Raw genomic sequence first — 25323 nt, 5'->3', positions numbered from 1 at the left:
TTCAAATATTTTATTTCGAAAAAAAAAAAACATAAAAATGTGACGTTATTTTTTACATTCGTTTTTTATAAATCGTATAACAAATAAATTTGTGTAAAATTAAACACTAATGTTTACGTTTCTCCGCTATGGATTTTAATAACCTGTGACCAGAGAGGAATGCAATTGCACCTAATAATAGTAACCATCGACTAGTTTGGAACATATTTAAATTCAACCAAAATATGCTATAAAGAATAAATATACCAGCTAAGCCTGAATAGAAACCAATCGCTCCAAGTGATAATCTAAAATGAGATACATTTATACCCAATTTGATCCACAAAGCAAACAATAATAGGATTGGTGCAATTGCGAGTCCTGTAAAGAACATTGATACAGTTTGTGGTGGTCGTCGCTCTGGTTCGCGGAATAAATGATGAATTTCTGGTTTTGGTCCTCTAGGTGGTGATGATATAACTTCTGTAGAAACTCCAGTGAGTTTTACGTTCAATTCTCCTAAATTCCAAATTATTGGATTACTAAGTACGGTGTCACCCAAGATAAGACTTAAACTGAACGAAGATGATGCTCCTCCAAGTAATGCGGCTTTATTTCCAATGTCTAAAGTGATTACGTATAAATTAGTACCAGGTTCACTTTCAGCCACAAATAGAATTTCTCTCTTGGTTGTTAAACATGTTAATTTTAAGAAAGCTTGTTGAATTTTTAATGGTTTTTTTGTTGATACATCAACAAATGCAAATTTAATAAGTAAAACTTGTTGTGAATCTCCTTCTAATGCTGTAGATAATTTATTTGGATACGCAAGTTTTGTTAAACGAGCTGCAGATAGCTGATCGGTATCAGCAACACCAATTTCCAATGATGAGACGGTTCCTTTAGCCAATGCTGTTACAGTAAGAGAAGCAGTATGTGCACCAGCTGAAATCACCACTTTATATAAACCAGCCGCCATACGATCTCTTGGTAATTCCAAATTGTAAATGATTGGATTTGATGTAGCTACTAGTTTTTGTTTAGCTAGGACGACAACATCATCACCTAATCTGGTTGCTGATTGCGCTATCACAGAATCTGCTGGCAGTGCTAAAAGTATTAAACGTTAACAATTATTAATCAATCATTTACTACTTGCTAATTTCTTCGAACTAATACTACTAATTAAGCGGTTTTATTCGCGATTTCAATAACCTATAAATGGAACTGTCTTGGCAATTGAAATGATCATAAACATCTACGCCAATGTTACAGTGGAACCTCGATAATTCGAACCTCAAGGGAAATACAAAAAATTAAGAGTTAATGAGTTTTCGATTTAACAAGTAATTCGATAGCCATCTTGAATAGGCTTTTATAAAGATTCATTGACTGGCCCTAGATTGTGAGGTATAAATCTTACGAATCTCCACTACAATCACTAACTTTTAATAAATTTTGAACTCCGAGTTCATCATCATCCTGTTAAAAATAAAATTACACTAATTCTTTTACTATACAGTTGTTTAATACTTCGAACCAACCACTATAGAATTAAAAAAAAATTGCTATCTTATTTTTTCTTTCAGAACAAAATTATCATAAAGGAAAGTATTAAGCTAATTAATTATATAGTTATTAATAAGCCGGTTGGCTGTGTGGGTATAGTACTTGCCTATGAAACCAAGGTAAGGCGGTTCATATCCTGGTGTGGCTAGCATTTTTACTTTTAAATTAAATGAATTTTTTCCGATGTTAAAATTTTCCACTCTTTTTATAGTTTAAATTATCTATAGAACCCGCCCATTTGGTATAAATAACGTCTGTTGTACATATGTCATAAATCACTATTCTGTCAGGGGGTGGGAATTTAAATAATCATAAATATATCTCACTCTTTAAAATCATCCACTTTCGAATTAGTTCGAAGTTTGAATAATTTTCGATTCAAAGCAATCAAATTCAAATTGTCCGAAATTATATTTACCTAAATTATTTCCAAGAATATCACATACTCTTACGGCTACAGCAGCTGTAACTTGTCCAGAACCAGCTAAACCAATACTTGCGGGTGAAACTTGTGGATTGTCGGTAAATGTACGTATAGCTTCAATTAAAAGACTCACTCCTTTTGGTGTCTGAACAGTTCGTCTCGAAACAAGATAATTTGAAAACTTTTCTACTTGTTCTTTGGTTATAATTGAAGGTACTTTTTGAGCTGCATGTAATTTATTTATACCAACTAGAACAATTGAAGTAACACTTAAACCCCCTTCAAATTGTAAAAACTTTCCATCAACTTCATCGGCTTGAACTAATGCTTCCTCCACACGATCTAATGCAAACTTTCCAGCTGCACCTAATCGTGAAGCAATGTGGAAAGTATAACCAAGGCTAAAAATAATTTACAATTAAAAATTGGTGAAAAATTATTAAAAACAAGTACGAATAAACTTGGTTAAGTGAAATTGTAAGGAGGGAATCAAACAAATTCAGTGAGGGCATTTAAAAATTTCTAAAACGGAAATTTAAATTTTTATACGGACGTGACATCAAAGTACGGGCTTGTCAAATTTGTTGACATACTGTATGATATTAATTACTTACATTTTATATGGTATTTCATTAAATTATACAATTCTACGACTTTTTATTAGAAAACTTAATAATAACGAGTGTAAATTCTGTGTTGTAAATTCATTTTTTTTAAAGTGCAAATTATACATTGAACTGTCAAAAATTGACAGATCACATACTTATACGTCATCAACAGAGAGTGCCAAAAAACTGCGTTTAAATATCTCAAAATTATAATGTATTTTAAATATTTGTTTACACTTAAATACAGCATTTTTAAGCAGTATTTATATTTTTTACTTTTTTATTAAGAGAAGATGCGAAGGTTCGAACGGAAAATAATCAGAAGAATCTATGGAGCGGTACAAATCAATGAGACAGAATAGCGTATCCGGAACAACAGCGAGATATTAGAAATCCTGGACGGTGAAGATATTGTTAAGTTCATCAAATACCAAAGACTCCGTTAGTTTGGGCACGTCCAGAGAATGGAAGATGCCAGGATGCCGAAGAAGATACTTAACGCCAAAATCTATGCTACCAGGAAGAGAGAAAGACCAAGGCTCAGATGGATGGACCAGGTGCTGGATGATTTGAGGACAATGCGAGTCACTGGATGGGGAACCAAGACCCAGGATCACAACGTCTGGAGGCGCCTATTGTTGTTGTAATGCCATAATGGGCCTACCGAGTCTGCTCGCCCGGAACCTGGGGATCGGAGTTTTTCGGAAAATTCGCTAGAATGTAAATTTACTGAAAATACTTTTAAATATTAACCGTAATAAATATATCACTTAACCAAGTTTAAATGTATTTGAAGAATAAAAAAATCTTACTTTAATAAAGTATCTTCTGTTTTTAATTTTGTCTGAATACTTTGTGCAATTTTTGTAGATCCTGGAACTGCTCTCCCTAAATTACTTAAACTTTCGGTGGCATAGTATAATTCAGGTATGGTCGAAGCTTCATTGGTTAATACGTCAGTAAAAACCTAGAAAACAATTTTTTTATAATAATTGCAATTTATAAATCTGGTATTCAAACTTGTACCTTATCTTTTTCATCTTTTAATATATGTTTACATCTTGGAGTTTGTGCAAGAACAGACGATGCATAATATATTTGTTCAATTTTGATTTTTGAATCTAACAACGTTTTTCGAATTACATCACACAAACCATTTATTAAACTATCAGGAACTGGTTTTTTTATTAACGATAAACCTCGTACTCCATAATGTATGTTGACTAAATTACCACTTGATATGCCATCGATTAGGACTTTTTCAAATCTTTGGATATCTAATGGTCTTATGTATCCGGTTACACTTGATTCCACAGAAATTGTGATGACAACTAATGTGAAGAATAGGAGAAAACCTAGAAATTTTAATTAATCATAAATATGAGTAAAATAATTTTGTTTAATATAAAATACTTTTATAATAGAGTAAAAGATTTTACATACTTTTTAACATTTTTCAATTTATATACATTTATCTAACAAAATTAAAAAATTTCAAAGAGCCGGTTTATATTTGTTCACCTAGTGCCTCGTAGTCATCAATAGACATGCAGCATTGGGGACACGTATGTATTCAGCTAGTACTATCAACAACTTACGTTGTTACAAACATAAAGATAGAGTTATAATTAAGATAACTATCAAGCAAGAGACAGAAGATTCGATTAACACTTCCTTTGTATATATTTGTTTTTGGATTGTATACACGGTTAAAAACTAAAACACCAAACAAAAAGAACTAGGGTTAAATTTAATGTTGGTAATAATTCGAAAAAAATTTTGTGTATGCTAACGAAATTTGGCCCCCCACAAAATTTTTTTTCGAGTTAATTAATTATAAATATTTTTTAATCTATTGTTCGTCGTTTGTTCTTCATTGTTTGATCATTAAAATTATTTGTTCGATCGTTGTTTATTTATTATTTACTAAACAATTATTTTTCATTAAGTTAGCCTCCCATGCTATTGATTTCCACTTTTTACTTCCATAGTCAATGAATTATTTATTGTTCGTTTATTATTAGAAATTGTTGGATTATAAATATTTCACATTAATTAATTATTTATTTTTTCATTAATTTTCATCGCCAATGTTTAAATGATGAGCGCGGGTTTATTGAGGTATATTGTGTTATATAAAGAAGTATTCCAAAATTAACGCAAGAAGTTCGAATCAGACGTTAATCTTGGGACACCCTTTATTATTATTATTATTATTATATAAAAGTGATGGAATTTTACATATTATGTATAAAAACTTTAATAACAAAAGAAGAATCTCTTATTACATTTTATATATTTTAAATTTTGTTTTATTTTTTAAATTTTCTATTCTATTTTTCTTTCAGAACAAAATTATCAATTAATTAATTATTTAGTAAAGGTAAGTATTCAGTTAATTATACACCTCTCAATAAGCCAAGTAGCTGTATGGGTATAGCACTTGGCTATGAAACCAAGCTACGCTGGTTCGTATCCTGTTGAAGATAACATTTTTACTTTTAAATTAAATGAATTTTTTCTGATGTTAAAAATTTTCCACTCTTTTTATAGTTTAAATTATTTATTTAAACCGCCCTCTATAAATAAATATAAATCATTATTTATTTTAAATTTTGTTTTATTTTTTAAATTTTCTATCTTATTTTTTCTTTCAGAACAAAATTAGTATAAATATTAAGGTAAATATTAAGCTAATTAATTATCTACTTATTAATAAGTCGGTTGGCTGTGTGGGTATAGCACTTTCCTAAGAAACCAAGGTAAGGCGGTTCGTATCCTGGTGTGGCTAACATTTTTACTTTAAAATTAAATGAATTTTTTCCGATGTTAAAATTTTTCACTCTTTTTATAGTTTAAATTATCTATAGAACCCGCCCATTTGGTATAAATAACGCCTGTTATACATATGTCATAAATCACTATTCTGTCAGGGGGTGGGAATTTAAAAATCATAAATATATCTATGTCACTCTTTAAAATCATGTTCCCCTATTACAAAATATAAAAAATATGTACAAAAATGGCTTGTTATGCTAAAATTTGAAACTTTTTAATAGGAGAACATGTCATATAGTTTATTTATCTCATTCATATTCTCCTATTTACAAAGTATTAAAATTAGTCTTTATAAATTAAAAAATCGCTCGATAAAACTAAAATTTGAAATTTTGTAACAGGAGAATATGTTATATATTTGATCTCACTTTTTTTTTATAACATATTCGCCTATTACAAAATATTAAAAAAATACTTATTTTGCTTGCTTTTTTGTTGTAAATGCTATTTATTCTTGTTAAATGAAATTTTATAAGATTTTGTAATAGGAGAATATGTCATTTCGCAATAAAAAAAATAATAATTAAGGCAGTCCCACTTTCCTACTCATGTCATAAATCACTCTTCTGTCAGGGGGTGGAAATTAAAATAACATATAAATAATAAAAAATAAATTTAATTAAAAATTTATTCTGGACAATGCTAGATACGAACCAAGGTACTCTCTAATCGGAGGCGACTGAGTTACCCACTACTACACCTTTGACATGTTATCGTTATCAATAATGTAATATATTTACCTTTTACTCACCTTTTTCAAAAAATTTGTTTTCTCAATATCAGTATTTAATTTTCTTTTACTTACCTAATACCTTTTATTCTTATAAATGAATAATTGTAGTAATATTTTGTTAAAAATGTAGGTTCTGTTTGATATTACTGAAATCGATGTAAAGGATAAAAGGATAAAGGTAGGTATAATATTGGATAAAAATCACAAAAATTGATAAAAACGATGTTTTATTATATATATTTGTACATATTTCTGACACAAGGCCCAAAGCGAGACAACAACCTTAACAACAAATCACAATAATACAAATGTTTTGAATTATTGTGTTGATTTTATATGTAAAACATTTTTTATGAATTACGTATTAGTTATTATACTCCAGTAAACGAGGCTAAAACCTCTAAATTTTTTTCCTATAGCTCCGATTGACCTGAAAATTTGGGATAAAGCTTTGTTCATCCTCTAGATCAAAAGTTATCATGGGCTTTTGCCCATGGGGTGGTAACCACTTCTTCTAGGAAGTGGAAAGATATATGTTGAAAATTTTAACGTTAAATATAACTGAAAAATATAACGTTTTATTTGAAAGATGTGTTTTGTACACTTTTTAAAGTAATATAAAAAGCTTTGCGTTAATTTGCACGAAAATTAATGGAGTTTTACTCCCTAGAAGAAGAGGTTACCACCCCTAGACAAAAGCACCACTAGACATCATATAACTTTTCATCTAGAAGGTGAACAATACTTAATCCCAAATTTTCATCGAAATCAGTCTTATAGATCAAAATTTAGATATTTCGTGTTTTTTTTCCTCGTTTATTGGAGTATTAACAACACGGTTGTTTATACAAATTACATTTATTTTAAGACTGTGTCTATAACTTATTATCAAAAATTATCACATATAATTTAAATTAACATGGCAAGGTCATTTGAAAATGAAAACAAAATCCCCAATAATAATTCTAGAAAAACCCAAAATATGTCATAATTTAAATATTACAAACATGTATTTCTTCTTTGAAAAATAATTTAATCAGAATTTAATTGGTTGTTGGCCGTAAAAGACATATTTTATTGGACAAAGTATAAATCAAAGTAAAATGTCATGTAATTTATTGACAAAAAACTAACCAGGTAATTAATTAATTGAATTCTTTTACATATTTTTTAATTATTTTATTAAATACATGAATGTTAACAAAATGTTTTGACAAATTTATTTGATTAACAAATGTAAAATCTAAAAAAGGGAATAATTTTCGAATTTGGTTTTTATTGTAGGTCAAAGTCCCAAAAAAAAAAGTTCAACAGGTGGTATCAAAATGTGTAAAATAAAAGGAGCTATTTTATGAAAAATAAATAATAAAATGAACGAAGTAAGTTAAAAATAAATAATCATTCAATAAGAAAAAAATCAATATAGAAAATTTATAATTGAATTAAACAATGCGTCGAAAATCACCAATAACCATTCAACAATGGGTAGATTCATTGCCCATACCGCCAGCACAACAAAATAATAAACCATTATCTAGTGATACAACGATGTCAACGACTGAAAAAGATAGTGACGATACCATATCAAAAAATAATTCTACAACATCGAATACCACCAATAATCAAACTGGTAGCTCTAGTAGTGCTAATATTAATATTCGTGGAATACTCAGCCGTGATGCATCATTTCAATCGGATGATGCTTGTAGCCATTGTTCTAGTGTCGAATCCGTATTAGAATTTCGACGGCCGGATCCTGAAGAAGTTCTTATTGGATTAGGTTTTGGACCATCGTATGAAGAAGATGAAACTGCTAGAATTCCAAAACGCTTTTTACATCCGTCCAAGGTAAATAATAATTATGAATTTATTATACATTATACTTAAAAGCATGAATTTGAAAATGTATACAATTTTAGCTTGCTGGAATTAATGTCGAACCGTTCTTGCAAAAGGAGAATAAAGATAATCCTACTACTTATTATTGGCCAGCCAAGTAAGTACATTCATAGGATTCAAGTTTTGTTTCAAATTTATTATCCAATAAATTTAAAATACGGTGTAATCTCGATATAATAAATCTCAATAATTTTGGCAATAATAGCCAAAAATTCGTTATATCGAGGTTTGGATGGCTAAATATTTGTTATATTCAATCTGTATCTTGCCAATTTTGGGGTTCATCATTCGATAAAAAACCAGAACCCTTGCAGCCCGTCTGCCAAAACCTATTTTCTCATAATCGATTTGAATCTTTCTCGTGGCTGTTACAAATGAAAAGGCTAATTATTAGTAATTCAAATATATGCAGGGTGTCCCAGAAGTAACGGACGATCTTGTTGCATCAGGTAGAAAATAAAATTCTTAAGACGAAAAGTTCCAATGGATTTAAATCAGGAGAATCTGGTGGCTAATTTACGTGAACATCGTTATCTCTTCCTATCCATTTTTTCGGATATTCTTAATAATTTAGGAAAGTTCAGCCAGCTTCACGCTGAATTTGAGCGTCAAATTAGGTCACGTGGTCAGTTTAGGTCGTGCTGCCATCTGAAAACAAACTAAGCAGCTTCACATCGAAAAAGGCTAAACATAGTTTAAACTCTAAATACTTGAACCGATTATAAAAGAATTAATATTTAGGTAATATTGAAAGATGTTTTATTTCTAATTTCAGTATGACATCATCATTGAATATTGGACGTGAATTCAAGGACATTCCATATAGAAAAGACTCAAATACTTTTGGATAATTTTTCTTAAAACTTTTTGACTGAGCTTATTAATATATTTTATGTATTTATTTATTGCATTCTAAAATGAAATTGTATACTTTTCAATCGAACAATTCACAAACTATTACATTCTACATACTTTATGCCATATATGTACTAAGATAAGAACTTAATAATTATTCAAATTAATTCAGTCAAATTAAACATTGAATGTTGCATCAAATCAGCTATTTTTGATTTTTAGACAAGTTATTTAATGGAGGGTTGAGATAAGAAGAACTATCTCTGTATATAAAAAGTGTCCATCGAAAAGCAGCAAATAAGTATGGCGCTGATGTAGCAAAAATGTAAGTTTTAAAATAAGTGCTCAAAGTAATAAAAGTAGTTTTTAGAGAAGGATAGATAAGTTCACATCAAACATCTTTTGCTATACAAGCGTCATCCTAATTAATTTTATGTTATTTTGGACCCATTTTACTCTATCCCCTTTTTAAGAAAGTTCTCCTTATCTCCACCCTCCATACTTGTACAGGCAATGGTAAATGCAAGTTTACGAACTCGGTAGACGATCGGATCCTTCACCAAAATAAAAAAATGTTGACCTTATTTCAATTTTTGTCGATTTTGACCCGGAAGGATTGGTTTTTCATCAAATATTGTGGATTTATTTTTAAAGTAATTCTAAATTTGCAACAATTTGAAGCAAGAACGTAACTTTTTAAGTTATACGATTATTCATCTACAGACGACATCCAGACGAATATGAAGTAAACGAAGAATTGTCGGTGCCCGTCAGGAAATTATTGAAAACCGTCTTAATATCTCAAAAGACGACATTTTGGTCCAACCAGGTCAATCAAAGAACGCCTTCGACCTCTCTGTTGACTTTCTTGTGGGTCCCAAGGTACTTCGAAGTGTCCCCTACCAACTAAGAAAGCCAACTCAAAGGAAGGGAGAGGTTTTGCAAGGAAAATACAGCGTGCATTGTTTAATTTGACTGAATTAAATTGTCATTTATTTAATTTGACGAAGATTTGCTCATTTTTTTTTATATATATAATCTTAATGATGTTTAAAGTGGGAACAAGATATTTTGTATGAGAGTACAGGGTTTGTAATTATTTCTTTTATGTAATTCTAAAACTTATTGTATTTTCTCTGTTTAAGAATTTTAAAACTATTTATAATGTACATATTTAAAAAAATCTAATAAAATAATAATTGTTTTTTATATTATGTATTCTATTTTATAGATTTGTACCTCGAATTCATTGTATTTTATTCAAAATACGCTAAAAAATATAGTTGATAAACAAATTACCACTCCTTTGGGTTGCTCAGTCGGGTAAAAATAATAAAAAAACTTCGGTTAAAAATAAAACTAGTTTGTTATTTTTTGTTTAAATTTTATTTTTATTTTACACATTTGATGTGAGGAAAATTATATATATACACAGCATTAAACAGACGTTTTTTTTTTCATTTAAAATACGAATTATAATAAATAACAAATTAAATCTAAAGAAAAGATAAATATGCTACAATAAAAAAATATTTGCACCACAATAGAAGTAAACAAATGAAAATTCAATAATATAATAATTTTTGTTTGTTTGAAAGCGACAGATTTTTGTCAAAAATTATAATCGTCACTCAATACATCATTATTCACATTTATATGATCAATCAAAATACAAAATAAACAGTAGAGAGCACACACCAAATCCAATCAAATCAATCAGCCAATATTTATTTAGTTTGTGAGATCTGTTCTGATCATCTACAACATACAAAACTTATTCGCCGATTAAATGCAGTTTACTTTTTGTTACTATACATCACTTTTTATCAGGTATGAAAACAAATTACAAGGTGATTCATGTATAATAGAACTTCAACTTACAATTATCTGAATACTGATTGTTAATGCAAAATCTGAATATAGTACACATAAAGTTTTGAAAGGGAATTAAGAGAAGCTAAGTGCGAAAGCTTGACTCATTTACTCTCCACTAGTTAGCTTTACAATGGCCATGTAGTCATACATGTTCTCCTGGCTCGGGAGTGGACTGCAAAATAACTTGTATCATCGGTAACCGATTCAAACTTTGTAATAAAGTGGTAAACAAACCCGTAACAAATGGGCTATGACATCTCAATCAAACTGTACTTGTACTTGTACGATGTGAAACGCTACTCTTCCCTCAAATAGACCTTTTTCATGAAAAACAGAAATGCTTTTTGATAATTTTTTATGAAAATATAGGTCGGGGATCAACTTTAAATGCGTTTCCGAATCGTTTTCGCCAATTTGAATTTTAATGATTTTCATTGTTTGTTTTCTCGGTCATATGGCTCCAAAAAAATCGGGGGGAAAAATTAGCCCCTTTATCAAGACATTTACTTTCATTTAAAAAAAAGGAAAAAAAAGGTGAAAAAGGTCTGTTGTTAGAAGTGAATCTATTACAGCGCTACAAGTAAACTAGCAGAGAATTAACTAACTAAGCTTGTGTTAGTTTTGATGCTCGTGTATCTGAAGCCTTATTTTTTATGTTACATACTAATATGCATACTCCACAAAATTTCATAATATTATTCATCGTACATTGACAATCAGTATGTAAAATTTGTTATTCGGAAAGCTTTTTGCAATTTCTTTTCAAAGTCTTCTGAATGTAATCAGACTGAGAGGAACTACATTCAATATTTTAGAAATACAAAATGTATGTTTATCCATTTCCTACTTTGAAATGTTCAACATATTGGTAGCAGCATTCTTTTTGGGAAACTTAAGCCCTTAAAACAATAGCTAACATCATGAATATTGTTGTATATTCACGTAAAAATAACACCGAACCGCCCACCGATTCCGAATATTTTGTTTTAGTAGCGTATTTATATAATTATTAACGATCGACTTTTATTGGCAGCCGACACAAATAAAATATCACAAAGAAAATAAACACCATCGTAAAATCGTAGTTCGAATTCAAAATAAATACCAATGATTCCAATGTAAGTTAATTTTACAAAATTTCGTAAGCGGTTCAATGAAAAGTAATTGTTCTCTTACAACCCCAAATACGTATTAATTAATATAATTAATTTAAAAAAACGAATTACGCACAATCCGTCATTAAATTAAAATAGTGTAATAACAATACACGTAATTTATTTTTATACCTGATATAAAAATACTACACGCTTGTTATATAATTAATATATGCATCATCATTCCAAAAGCCAGAATTCCTTATAATTTAATCTTAAATATTATTTGGATAAAGATACAAATTTGTAAAATTAAACGTTCACATTTGAAACGTATTTCGTTCAATATTAAAAGCTGCTCATTAAAAATTGCAGCGTGATTTCTAAATGTATGCAATAATATAAACATCATTTGTATGAATATTCTTTGTCGAAATTGTTTGACTTTTTGTAGTTGAAATCGCATGCCTTCCCCTGTTTACGTCTACAAAGTATTGCTCCTTCATTAATCCTTCCTTCTCTCAATTCTCTCCTTCGTTTTATGATTAAAAATAGTTCTTCATAATTTTGTTTAAGAGCTGTTTAAAGGCCCGTGTAAACAGGAGGGTCTGCCCCTCTACCATTGAGAATCTCTTCACATAAATTTTAACTAACAATATGATGAATTGTAAATGCAGAAAATTCTTTGACTTTGTCTTAGAGTCGAATATTTCAAACAGAAAACCAGGATTTTGGCGAGGCTATCAAATTGGCTCTTGCTGCGAAACAGATTTTGATTGAAATAAAAGGAAACGCTAGACAAGAGTTCAGAAAAATTTTCAAAACCGTGAGCGAAATCAGCGATAAATACGACATGAAATTGCTGAAGCCAAGGCTCGTGTTAAATGGTTTATCCTCGCTCAATATACATCGCGATGTAGAGGTCGGTGGGCACAGAGTTTTGGAAAAGTTTTTTTCTGTGCTTTACAGAATTAACTTATTAAAAAAAAGTGATTGATTATCACATTTTGACATAATAAAATGTTCTTTTACTCGAAAAAAAATTTCTTGTTTATATTGACTCTAATGACCTGCATGATGAACAAAATTTTGACCTCATCCTTAGATAATTCCTGCGTACGGACCCGCCTTTTAACTTATATTTGAAAATAGTTCAGGCCTTATTTTTCAGTAAAAAGTGTGAATCGGGTTGAAATTTGGTTAAGAATTATATTTATTTTGTAATTAATAGGACGTCGATTCATTATGTTTTTTGATACTGGACAAATTAATTTTGTACGCAGATTCAAATGTGAACGTTTAATATATTTAATGAATAATTATTAACACATAATTTTTGTACAGAAAGCTCTAATAAACATTAAAATATATTTCAAGTTGAAAACAATTTTCTTTTTTTTTTTTTAAATCTGACTTTTATGATATGTTTAGCGGTAAAAAAAGGTAAGCTTAATCATGCTTTAATGACAAAAAATGTTTAAACAGAAGAATAGATTTATCACAATGAAGTTAGAGAAACAAAATTAAGAGCGCTCATACCAAAAATATGTCATCTATTTATTAAAATGTTTATTTATTATTTTTTTTTTTTTTAATATTTTTATTTTTTATTTACGAATTAATTTGGTTTGAATACACAGTCGTCATTTATTGAATCGTCAATTGAATGAAATTTTCTTTACATAGAAACAAGGCTGAAACAATGGGTTTATTTTTCTAATTGATGGGAGATGGTCTAACCAAAGTTTCTATGAGTGTACAGTTAGAAGTTTGCACATTTCCTTTTTTTTGAATTACTTACGATTACTTAATTCTTTTGATATTTTATATTAATAAAATATAGTAATTATTAATTTTTTTTTTGTTGGATTCCAAATCGAAGGATTATAACTATCTATTATTGTGCTGATATTCTTTTTTTTTTTTCATTTTAATTATTCACATGATAAAAGTACTTTTTTTAAAATTTTATTTAAATGAAGTGCACTACTATTTAATCATTTGTTCAAATAAAACAAAAATAATACACAAATTCCATCAATAAAAGTTAGGATATTGCAATCAGTGGAATAACCATGGTAGAACTAGACAAGGTATGCTCTTATGCAGGTAGGAGTAAGATGGGGACATTCTATCACTCTCTCACACAGTACCCAGTCACCAACTTATTGCTTATTTGTTTATAGTGAAAGCGCTGAGTAGGTTTTGTATGCATTTACAGGTCCTACCGAACAAGGAGTGTATTTCGACTTATTTTGACCCGCAGAATCCGAATTTTCAGCTTGATCATCGCTCAGAATAGGGTGGAGGTTAAATTAGTTATAAACAAATTAATTGTTTATACGGCCATAGCTCCTAAGCTTTTGAAAATTGAAAAAAATTTTGTACTATTATATTCTACATGAAAAAGCAAATACTTTCCGTAATTCGAAGTTAGTAAAATATAATTTTAGCAATTAAATCCTCTGTATTTCGAACTACTTGTTAAGTCAACTCATTAACTCGAAATTTTTTGCATTTCCCTTGAGATTTGAGTTATTGAGGTTCCACTATATAGTCTTAAAATAGTTCCTTGATCAATTCATAAAACATTTTTATGATTTTTATGGAGTGCACTACAAAAATATACATAATTTCAAGAACGTAAATAAATTTTGTTCTCCACACAACGAAACTCTTTTCTTCTGAAGTCGTAACGATTATTGAAGGAATTTTTTTACACACAATATTTGTCCTGTCATAAGAATGGAATAAATTAATGTTGAATCCACACATATTAATCAATATTAACTTTCATTACTTTCGTAGTGCAATTTTTATATTGATTGAATTCCGAGATTTTTCTACACTTCTGACATATTTTATGAAAAACTTTTTTGTTTTGTAAACAAAGTTTGAAATTTTGCTCTTGGCGTTTACGCATTAGCGTGAGATTTTCTTTCATCATAAGAGTAATGATTGTGGTACGAAAGGCCACCAAGTCTGAAGGGTTAAAACTCGTAGTGACGGTTTTATGAGTTATATTTGATGTGATAAGTTTTGTATAACAAAAATAGATTAATAGTTTTAGTTCACTTCTTCCGACTCACCCTTTATAGATTTTGATTAAATCAAAAATATTGAAAAGACGTTTATGATTTTAAATTAAAGACAGGACAATTTTTATATGTTTTTCATTTACAATATTAATTAAATACATAAAAACTTATCTTAAATGAAAAATTAGTGTTATCACGTTATAAAATATAAAACAATCACTATTTTTTAGAAATTAACTAAAAAAACGAAAAAAAATCAACAATCGTATAAATTTTACATAATTTTTTGTTCGAATCCATGAACATAATAAATTCATTTGTGTATTTTTAAGGTTAAGGAAGTAGTTTGTTTTTTTGTTTAGAATCGAGGAGGCCGACTTTTTTGGTGAATTTTAATACTATATAATATGTGTGTATTTGTGTGTGAGAAAGTGTATGGTTGATTGATGGTGTTGTTGTGTTCGTGAATCCGAAAAAGCATTTTTTTTTTTCTTTAATGAATTATTATGAAAGCTCTGTACGCTTACGACGCACAGACACGACGCAGGCACCAGAGTTTCTAAGGCTTTATCAGGTTTGCTATATTTGTCGATGCACTTTAGATAGCCACTATTTTATACTTTTAAATTTTTTAAAATTATTTTTATATCACATTCTACTTTTTGGTAGGTGTACCTCTTTGCGTTAAACCCTCAAATCTTTTAAATGTGTAATTTATGAATACCCAGTCCTTGTATATCACTTCACCATCTTGAGGAAGCGGTGCTGCAGCTAAAAATAATAAATAAATATTAATGAAAATTCTAAATTAAAGGATTAAAATGAATTAAGATTATAAACTTACGAATTTCAAGTTTGACATCAGGGAAATCATCAAAGTTCGAAGTATCATCAATAGATCGTACTTCAACAGGAATGGCAGCTGGCCGTTCTCGAATATGCTCCCAATCAACACCCCGAAAGAATGGTGCTAATTTTAATTCATCCATACCACGTTGTGAACCCAATCGTCGTTCAGCTTCACAACAAAATCTTACAATAGTATCTTTTGCTTCCTCCGAAATTGGCACTTCTGGTGGAAATGTTAACGTTTCACGCCAGTTCATTACTTTTCTATATGTATCCTGTGGATTTTCACTACAAAACGGTGGGTATCCAATTAACATTTCATACATGATTACACCTAATGACCACCAATCACATGCTGGTCCATATCCTGTCTGTAAAAATACTTCAGGAGCAATATAATCGGGTGTGCCTACTGTACTATAAGCTAATGCTCTTCGATTTTTCTTCCAACTTTCTGCTCTTCGCTTGCTATCCATTGGACTTGAAGATGTTAATACTAAAAAATATAAAAATTTAGAAAAAATCATTCCACATTAAAATATTATTAAAGGTATACATATTACAGGGCTGTATCCAAGTTATTGGCACACGATATATTTTCAATGAAAATGGTTAGAAATGTGTCCTTAAGTAAGTAATTCCCTATTAATTTCTACAAAAAAAAGTGATGCGCCAAACTCTTGCGCCATATAAATCAAATTGTATTCTTGCTATATACTAAATAATTCTTTCAAACAACAATCTCAATCCGATAAAACTGAGCCACGTTTAATAATGTAATGATAGTAATATTAATAATGGATCCCTAGCACCTACACCAAGGGGCACTTTGTGCTCTCTTTTCGAACAATCTGCCACCCGGAAGCGAGACGTATCCGTATCCGTAAGAGATACTTATTTAGACAGATAAAGATATAGGATTCTGTCGAGGCCTGATATCACGCAGAAATCCCAAGATTGATCGAATACAAACATTCTAAACCTGACGCCTTGCAAGTTTCTGCAGATGCAAATAACATGTACAGAGATTTCATCGTCTTCCATACAAGCCCTGCAAGTGAAATAGTCAGTATATTATCACTTCAGTAAAGTCGGTTAAAAAAACCTCAATGCGAATGGCTTCGTTATTCTCCGACTGTCTCCGTAGATACTCTTTTTTTCAATGATAGATGACATTAGAATAAACTGTTTTAAAAGTGACATTATCTATTCAATAAGTAAATTTAATATACTATTCTTTCATATGAATTAATGTATTTTTAATAATAAAAAGTAACATATATTTTGAGTGTTATACATGGTGAATAAGTGATATCGTCCAACGAATTTAGGCTAGTTCTTAATATAAATAGAAATCAATTATAATTTTAGATAAAAAAAAAATTTCAAAGGTTTATTTCCTTGAAGTAAAGTTAAGTATAAATTATGAGACTAAGCCAGGACTGTTGTTTGAAGAAGTTTTAACGGTCTATTTAGTACTAAACTTAATCTTAGAATAACATTTCGATAAAAAAAAACTTTGACCGTTGTTATTTAAAAAATCATCTGAATTAAACGTTTTTATGTAAGACTTTCAATGAAATGCCATAAAATGTCAAACCAAACTTGGATACGAAAATCCTTGAGATATGTATTATTAAATTAGAATATAAAAATAGAACTTACAATTTGAATACTTACTAAAGTCTGAAGGTTTTGCCTGACTTAAATCTCTATAAAAGTCTGTTCTATGTGATTTCTTTAAACCGGTACATAGACCAAAATCAGACAATTTTAAATGCCCTCTAGCATCTAATAATAAATTATCCGGTTTAATATCTCTATGAATGAAACCTAATTTATGTATTGAATCGATTGCAAGTGCAGTTTCAGCAATATAAAATTGTGTACATTCCTCTGACAACGTATCTTTTTTCATTAATAGTGTCATCATATCACCACCAGGTAAGAATTCCATAATTAAATATAAATTAATTGGATCTTGAAAACTGTAATACATTTTAACAACCCATTGATGATCCGCTTCCACTAATACATCACGTTCAGCGCGCACATGCGCCACCTGTTCTTTTTCTAACATGTCAGCTTTACGTAATATTTTCATTGCATATACATGACCAGTGTCCTTTTTTTGTACCAATCGAACTTCACCGAATGCACCACGACCAATCACTTTTAACGGTTCGAAATCTTCAACGCCTAAACGAGATCTTTTTAATCTAAGGAACTCTGTTTCTTTTTGTGCATGCTGTTGTCTTTTCTCTTGTTTTTGTGCCTCCGTTAAACCTTCATCTTTTAGTGATTCTTCTAATTTTGCTAACCTAAAATGCAAAAATTATGGATTTATTACAAATTTATCCTTAATATTAATCTAAAAGAACAAAAATTGTTGGGGTTGGTGATGAATTAAATTAAAAAACTCCGGTGGTTATTTTGGGACAATAAACAACGGGATCCTTTATAGGCACTCAATTCAATACCATTATTCTAGGATATGGCATTTTCTGCCGCGTGGTAAATAAGCTCTTGAGTCAATATGGAGCATTTCCTCTCATAGGACATATATATGGCAGAGCGGCTATTTTCGAGTTAGAGAGGAAAGGGAAATAAAAAGAGTAAAAATTGATAAAGGGTGGTTCCGCTCCTTGCCAAATAAGTTCCCCAACGACCGCACAAATGTTACGTTATATAAGCAGACATAACCCTCTTCCCTTCCCGACTAAAATCAAACCATGTTATACTTTTTCGGGCGTTTGTGAGATGAGAGAGGAATGTTTCATTTCCATATTTTTCAAATACAACCTGGAAAACAGTCTCTCAAATTTCTGTTTTTATTAAAATGAGTTGTAAAAAAATTACCTTTGTTTCCGCTCGATATGTTGAGCTATGAGATTGCTATAATAATTTTCTAAAGTGACTTTAGCTTTGGTTGCCTTGTCCAGAGTATGTCCGCTGAAGCGGATCGTATTTTCCGTAGCTGTCATGTCCAGGACCCCTGTAACAAAATAAACATTTTGATCAATAAGTTGTCTATATCGTAAAAAGAATTTTATTAAAATTACAATTTACTTAAAAAATTTGATAAGACTTGCTATCTGGTACAATGATGTTAGTAGTCATATCATTTATAAAAATATTATTAATTGTTTATAAATAAGAGTAAGGAAATTATAAAATTCCTCAAATTATTGATTCATCAAATAATTAATTCAATTAAACATATGAATGACAGAATTTTAAATATTTTGAATTGTTTTCTTTTGAAATTCTATTATTACCTATCAAAATATTTTTTCATTTGGGAATTTAATTTTTTGTAATTCTATCAAACTTTCAATATAATATTTTTTATAAAGACTTTAAAATCAATACCAATATTGGGTTTGATCTTGATGATGACATGACATTCTTGACAGTAAAATTGACAACTATAAAGGCAGTTACGCACTAACATTTTTTTACGACAACTTGGAAGATATTAGGTTACGCCTAGTTTTGTATTAATCTATTCTTCGCGTATTTTCTTGATTTCTTTTTCTACAAACAAAATAAGGTTATATCTATTTCGAAATGTCAGTTCAAAGTAAAACTTTTTTACTCGACTGAGCAAAGCAAAGGAGTGGTAATGTGTTTACCAGTTTCTATATGTTTATTCCTATATGGCACACTAGAGACTAAATTTGTGGGCCGATTTTGATTACTCAGACGTCAAACGATTTGTCTTAACCTTGCAAATGCTACTGATGATATTGCAGTAATGAAAATTCAATATGGCGACCACCAGACGCCATATTGTGAAAAGAATGTATTTGTGTTCCTATGTGGCGCAATAGAGACCAAACGCATGGACCGATTTCGATGATTCTTACGCTAATTGATTTGTTTTAACCTTGCGAGTATTACTGAATATATGGCAATAATCAAATTCAATACGACGACCACCAGAAATATACGAACATTTTGTCTAAAAATTACAGACGATACGATAAATATGGACGTCTGGTAATTCTACCTAAACGGGGAAAAGTATTTTATGTAAGGAATTTAAAGAAGCAAATCTAATATTAAAATTATCGAATAATTTCATTTGAATAAATAATTGAAGATTTAACTAAACACGGAAAATAACAAATAATGTACATTATTTACAAGAACTTCTGCATGATATATTTATAAAGGTATGCTACGACTACGAACCAACATAATATAAATTGAATGGCAGCAGTCACATGACCTCGAGACCTCAACAATCGTGACTTGATGTTTTTACAACAAACGTCCCTTGACCCTCTCTACAAGACCTATATAAATATATAATGAAACTACTACAAAACTGCTTAAAAATGAGTTTTTTATAAATACAGCATCCACCAACGTAAGAAGAATTACTTATTTAAATAAATTTATATTCAGTTTATTAAAACTCCACTTGTGGAATATGACGTTGAGTGGTTCTTTTATTTTTTGTTTATTACTATACAGGACGGTCTACCGCCAAGCGTTACGGAGCGATGGGATGAAATCGCAAAAAATAGTTGCTTATAAAAATTACATTATTCTGATACTTATTCAATAGTTGTTAAAATTTTTACCATAAAGTAAAATTTTTGAAACCATTTGCCGTTCTCTAATTTAGGGTGATTAATGCCTTGTTCATTGAGGAATGTATATATTTCATTTAATCACAAAAATGTTTTACACAGCTAAAATATATGCATAGTTTTCAATTTTTTTAAGTGTAAAATAGTCATAATTCATTGAGTATATAAGAAAAGATGGCCATGAATTGTTATAAATTTACTATTTTAAACTTTTACAGAAATCTTTTAGAGTAAGATCCCGGTGCCCCCAGACGTTACTTATTTTCTCATAAGAAATATAAATGGGATAAAGTAGTGTTAGTACGTACTTTGAGTGTGTGCATACCTGCTACCTTGGGTCGACGGCCAATTCATAGGTACCAGGTGCTAAAGGTAGATAAATACAGTACTGATTTTTCTCAAATTCTCAGTGCTGATTTTTACATATGTTTTAGATATTTTTGTTAAAAATCAATAATCATTATTGCCAGACACTTTCCATCGGCGCTTACCCTTACCAGACGCTTTAAAGCTTCAAAAAAAAAACATATTCTTACTTATAATCTCACTCTTGATTTTTATATATGATACTAAGGGAACTATTTGAACACCCCTGGTCAGCAGCCAGACCAATTGGAGGGGTCAAACATCCCCCCAGACACACATAAAGTGTCGCTATGTGTATAAGCGCGAGGGCATTATTTGTACGCTTGAGTGTGAGAGAGATATCTATTTATGGATATCTTTCTTTATTATTGTCGTCTCTAGGCTACTCTATTCCGTGCTACTCGATTCAGTGCATCTGTGATTCTAAACTAGATGAAGAAAATGAAAAGCATAAGGAGTTCATTAATAAATTTGAAAATTATTCGCTTTCAAAAATTTACTATCATCATCCTTGCAAATTAGAGTTTTTTTATAAAACATCAGTAAAAAAAGAAACACCCAAAAGTGATTGGCATGATCTTCGTCAGCATCATCAAACTGCTTTTGAGGAAATATCTGCTTTAATTAATGAAAATATAATAAAAAAGGACGATGCTATTTTTTGACTTATCTTCATAGATATTACATGGAAATATTAAATGAAAGTGAAGAAGGGAATTCTACAAAAATTAAAGGAAGTTTCACTCCACACAATTTAGAAATCAAGATAATAAAAGCATTTGATAAGCAAATTAAATTTTTTATCATTCAGAATAAAAAATTAGTAGCTCCGAAAAATTTAATTTCTATTGATGACCAATAATTTGAGTATTTGAAGGATGAAGATATTTTACACAAAGCTGCTTTATTATTGCGAAAATCTATTTTGCAAACTGAAAAAAAAAATTGCCACAACTTATAACCGCACAAAACCTTAAAGAAGGTGAAATATCGATACCACAAGATTTATTAGACTTTTATTACACTCTGATAGCCGGTAGCAATCGAAAGCGCAAAAATAATCCAAAATGTATTCGTCAAGTCAAATCTTACTGTGAAGATGTCGTGTATGGTGTTTATAACGGACAAGTCAAAACGTCGAAACATATTGTGCTCGGAATGTCCTTGAAAAGTTTAACAAGTAGTCGCAAAATTATTGATGTAATTCCTAGGTACGGTCATTGCATTAGTTATCCAGCTGTAGAAGAGCTGGAAACCGAAGCAACATATACTTCAATACAGCAGTCAAGTATATGTCCTGAAGCAATTGTAAAATCACCACATCTCTGTACTGGGGTTGCTTTTGATAATTTTGATAGGTTTGTGGAAACTAACAGTGGCAAAGATACATTGCACGATACTGTCGGGATCATCTATCAAAATATTGATTTAGATAATCCAGATGAATCCCAATTGATAAGTTTACCCGCTGTTAACAATGAGACACCTTTAAATTCGAAGACGAGGAGACGAAGAACTTGCCAACATTGGGTTGATGATGACTTATCAAACTTAGACGATGATGACAGTAAAGATCACGCTGAATTGTAAAATGACATGTATAGCTTTGTATAATTTTAAGATTTAATAAACATGAATTTTTTAAATAGTAGTATTCAATTTTACTCGATGATAAGATGTTAAACATATTTTAAAGAAACTTATATTTATTATTCATAAAATTTTCTCAACCCAGATCACTTTAAAATACCTTGTAATCTTCAGGTTCGATTCCATTTTGCATGTAACGAATCTTTAATCTCTCTTGATCATATCGAACAGAGTAGAATTTTAGTGACACTTTAAGTGTGTCTGGGGGGATGTTTGACCCCTCCAATTGGTCTGGCTGCTGACCAGGAGTGTTCAAATAGTTCCCTTAGTATCATATATAAAAATCAAGAGTGAGATTATAAGTAAGAATATGTTTTTTTTTTTGAAGCTTTAAAGCGTCTGGTAAGGGTAAGCGCCGATGGAAAGTGTCTGGCAATAATGATTATTGATTTTTAACAAAAATATCTAAAACATATGTAAAAATCAGCACTGAGAATTTGAGAAAAATCAGTACTGTATTTATCTACCTTTAGCACCTGGTACCTATGAATTGGCCGTCGACCCAAGGTAGCAGGTATGCACACACTCAAAGTACGTACTAACACTACTGTATCCCATTTATATTTCTTATGAGAAAATAAGTAACGTCTGGGGGCACCGGGATCTTGGTCTATTTAATTTATGATTCAAAATGATAGTTTTAGATGGAGGAGTAAAATGTCAGATTAAATTTAATTATTATAATTTTTGTTTTTAAATATCTTTATAAATTATAGCTCATGTGTTATTCTGATGTATGAGCTATATTGTTGTATAGTTTCATTCAAATCCATTCGGTAGTTTTTTCGTGACATCGTAACAAACAAACATCCTTACTTTCACATTTATAATATATGTATTAAATACAATTTTATTACCATTCCTTCATTGTGTTTGTTTTTTGTTTGTTAGTACATAATTTATAACGAAAACGAAAGATAGTTTCTATACCGGATGCCCACAACACCTCTTGTTCTTTTTTTCCTCTTTGTTTTCAAATGTAAAAAAATTTCCAGTTCATTTTGAGTGTACTTGAAAGGTCTTTAACGAAATAGAAATTACCTGAATAGGTATATTTGAAAGATCATCTCATGTGGTTGGCTATATGACCTCAAATTACCATACATTTAGAGTTTCATATGATTATTAAACGAAACAATGTTTTCTGTATTACAATTAAAATAAAGGGATACAAAAGCTTCAATTAATTAACCTTATAATGACTTTGAAAGCATAACTTTTAATATAGTCTAGACAAATAATATACAGACACTAAATAACAATAATTTGATAGTTATAACAAAATCATCTTCTTACCTTACAAAATAATATACTTAATGAATTTATACCTATCTATAGATATTTAATATTCAAAATCTCGTTAAATATTGTTCAATATATTCATTAAATTTATCATCTTTACAAGACGATTCATGTTTTACGTTTAGTTTTTAAAGAAGTACTAAAAAAAAAACTTTTGTTCTGTTAATAAACAGTAGTGCACTAATTAAATATTTCAATATTAGGTGTTATGTGAGAAATAATACAACAAAATGTCCTTCATGCTAACTTAACAATTTGAATTGTTTTTTATTTAGTTTGTAGTTATAAATTGTTTTAGTAAAAATTGTACGCTGTCAACAAGACAATGTACTTTGGGTTTAATGAAAAAATGGAGGCATCAAAGTTAAGTAGACGGGCGGACGAGTATCAAGCCAGTATAAAATAAAACTACAAGGGCAGAAAGTTTGAGATTCCTGCACTGCGCGATATGATCCTACACTGTACGATATGATCCTCGGCTTCACCTCAGGCATCATGGCGCACAGTTCAGGGCCCTCAAACTTTCTGCTTGTGTGATGTAAACTATTTTTCTTTATTTTCGGCCGAAAGTTCGTACTTCCTGCTTCTGTTTTGAGGCCGTAAGTTCAACATTTATGCCTTGGTACCAAAGCATAAATGTCGGACTTTCTGCCACCCAACTGAAACAGAAATTACGTACTTTCGGGCATGGATAAAGAAAAAAATATTCGTAACCAAACTTCAAAGCATACCAAGTTTTTAATCATTACCTTAGAAAAAACGATTTTAAGTCATTTGTTTTTTGGAAATATTTCTGAAAAATTGGAATTTTCGAAAGTTTTTTAAACTATTTCTAGATAGACACAAATGAGACAAGTGGCATGGTGATAAGTAAACAAAAACCAAATACGAATTAAGAATTCATTACACCATGGTGGAGCAATCAAATCAATATGTATACCTTGGAGCTCTTATAGTTGAAGACGGTAGATGTGCACATAAAACCAAGAGGGTGTGACCCTCGCAAAGGTAGCTTTTAATAAATTCAAGTCGTTACTGACAAATAAAAACATTTCTAAAAGAACCAAGACTTGGGTGCCAAAGTGTTATGTGTGGCTTGTTTTATTGTATGCATGCTAATCGTGGATTGGGACAAAAAGAACAGAAAAACTTCTGGAAGAAGCGGAGATGTGGTTTTATCGACGAATTGAGCGTATTTACTGTAAGTTTAATTAATGGTCAGAGGTGGAAAAGAATAGAAGAGAACCATGAACTTTTAATGACTTTCTGTGTATTTTTTCTTCGGGGCAAGGGGGTAAGTACATTTCTTTGCAACCTCCTCCCGACGCGCATGATAGCAATCACTCCTGCGCAGTGGCGGATTTAGAGATTTGCCGCCCGTAGGCTATTCAATTTTTGCCGCCTCTAAATTTTGATATCTTAGTTCACAATCATATCAATTATCTATCAATAAAATTGCAACTTTATGATTTGTGCTCCATTATCCTCATTACATCAACTTTTCCCTTATGGTTAGTATCATCGAGAACTATGGTACCGTGTTAGATCCTTGATTATTTTTACAGCAAAGAATTATCAAAAAACAATATTTTATGCAAAAAATATCTCAAACATGTACCAATTTTAAAGTAAGTTAAGGTATG

General features: G+C 30.1%; 3 protein-coding genes across 5 annotated transcripts in view; 1 reads left to right on the top strand and 2 right to left on the bottom strand.

Moving 5' to 3' along the window:
• Positions 1 to 45: 45 nt before the first annotated feature.
• Positions 46 to 4139, bottom strand: LOC123296581 (dolichyl-diphosphooligosaccharide--protein glycosyltransferase subunit 2). The gene is made up of 5 exons (XM_044878109.1): positions 4024 to 4139; positions 3607 to 3935; positions 3393 to 3547; positions 1967 to 2373; positions 46 to 1089 (listed from the first exon to the last, which is right to left on the bottom strand). The coding sequence occupies exons 1-5, from the start codon at positions 4031 to 4033 to the stop codon at positions 107 to 109; spliced, it is 1884 nt and encodes a 627-aa protein (XP_044734044.1). The 5' UTR covers positions 4034 to 4139; the 3' UTR covers positions 46 to 106.
• A 3021-nt stretch (positions 4140 to 7160) lies between these two features.
• Positions 7161 to 9470, top strand: LOC123296580 (protein ITPRID1). The gene is made up of 4 exons (XM_044878108.1): positions 7161 to 7288; positions 7436 to 7999; positions 8071 to 8147; positions 8826 to 9470. Exons 2-4 carry the CDS (start codon positions 7601 to 7603, stop codon positions 8899 to 8901), a joined length of 552 nt encoding a protein of 183 aa, XP_044734043.1. The 5' UTR covers positions 7161 to 7288; positions 7436 to 7600; the 3' UTR covers positions 8902 to 9470.
• Positions 9471 to 15216: 5746 nt separating this feature from the next.
• Positions 15217 to 25323, bottom strand: part of LOC123294512 (serine/threonine-protein kinase tricornered) — a 149742-nt gene continuing 139635 nt past the window's right edge. The window contains exons 2-5 of one of the 3 annotated variants that reach the window (XM_044875564.1): positions 18621 to 18756; positions 17427 to 18082; positions 15757 to 16257; positions 15217 to 15683 (exon numbers count right to left, since the gene is read on the bottom strand). In XM_044875564.1, the coding sequence (XP_044731499.1) occupies positions 15568 to 15683; positions 15757 to 16257; positions 17427 to 18082; positions 18621 to 18756 (1409 nt within the window). In that variant the 3' untranslated portion in view covers positions 15217 to 15567. The remainder of the gene's footprint in view (positions 15684 to 15756; positions 16258 to 17426; positions 18083 to 18620; positions 18757 to 25323) is intronic. The other 2 variants (XM_044875565.1, XM_044875566.1) reach the window with 2 other exon arrangements.

This window comes from Chrysoperla carnea, chromosome 3, assembly GCF_905475395.1.
Source record: "Chrysoperla carnea chromosome 3, inChrCarn1.1, whole genome shotgun sequence".
NCBI classification, from domain to species: Eukaryota; Metazoa; Arthropoda; class Insecta; order Neuroptera; family Chrysopidae; genus Chrysoperla; species Chrysoperla carnea.
The sequence above is the reverse complement of the archived record's forward strand: the minus strand, read 5'-3'. Positions and strand labels throughout refer to the sequence as shown.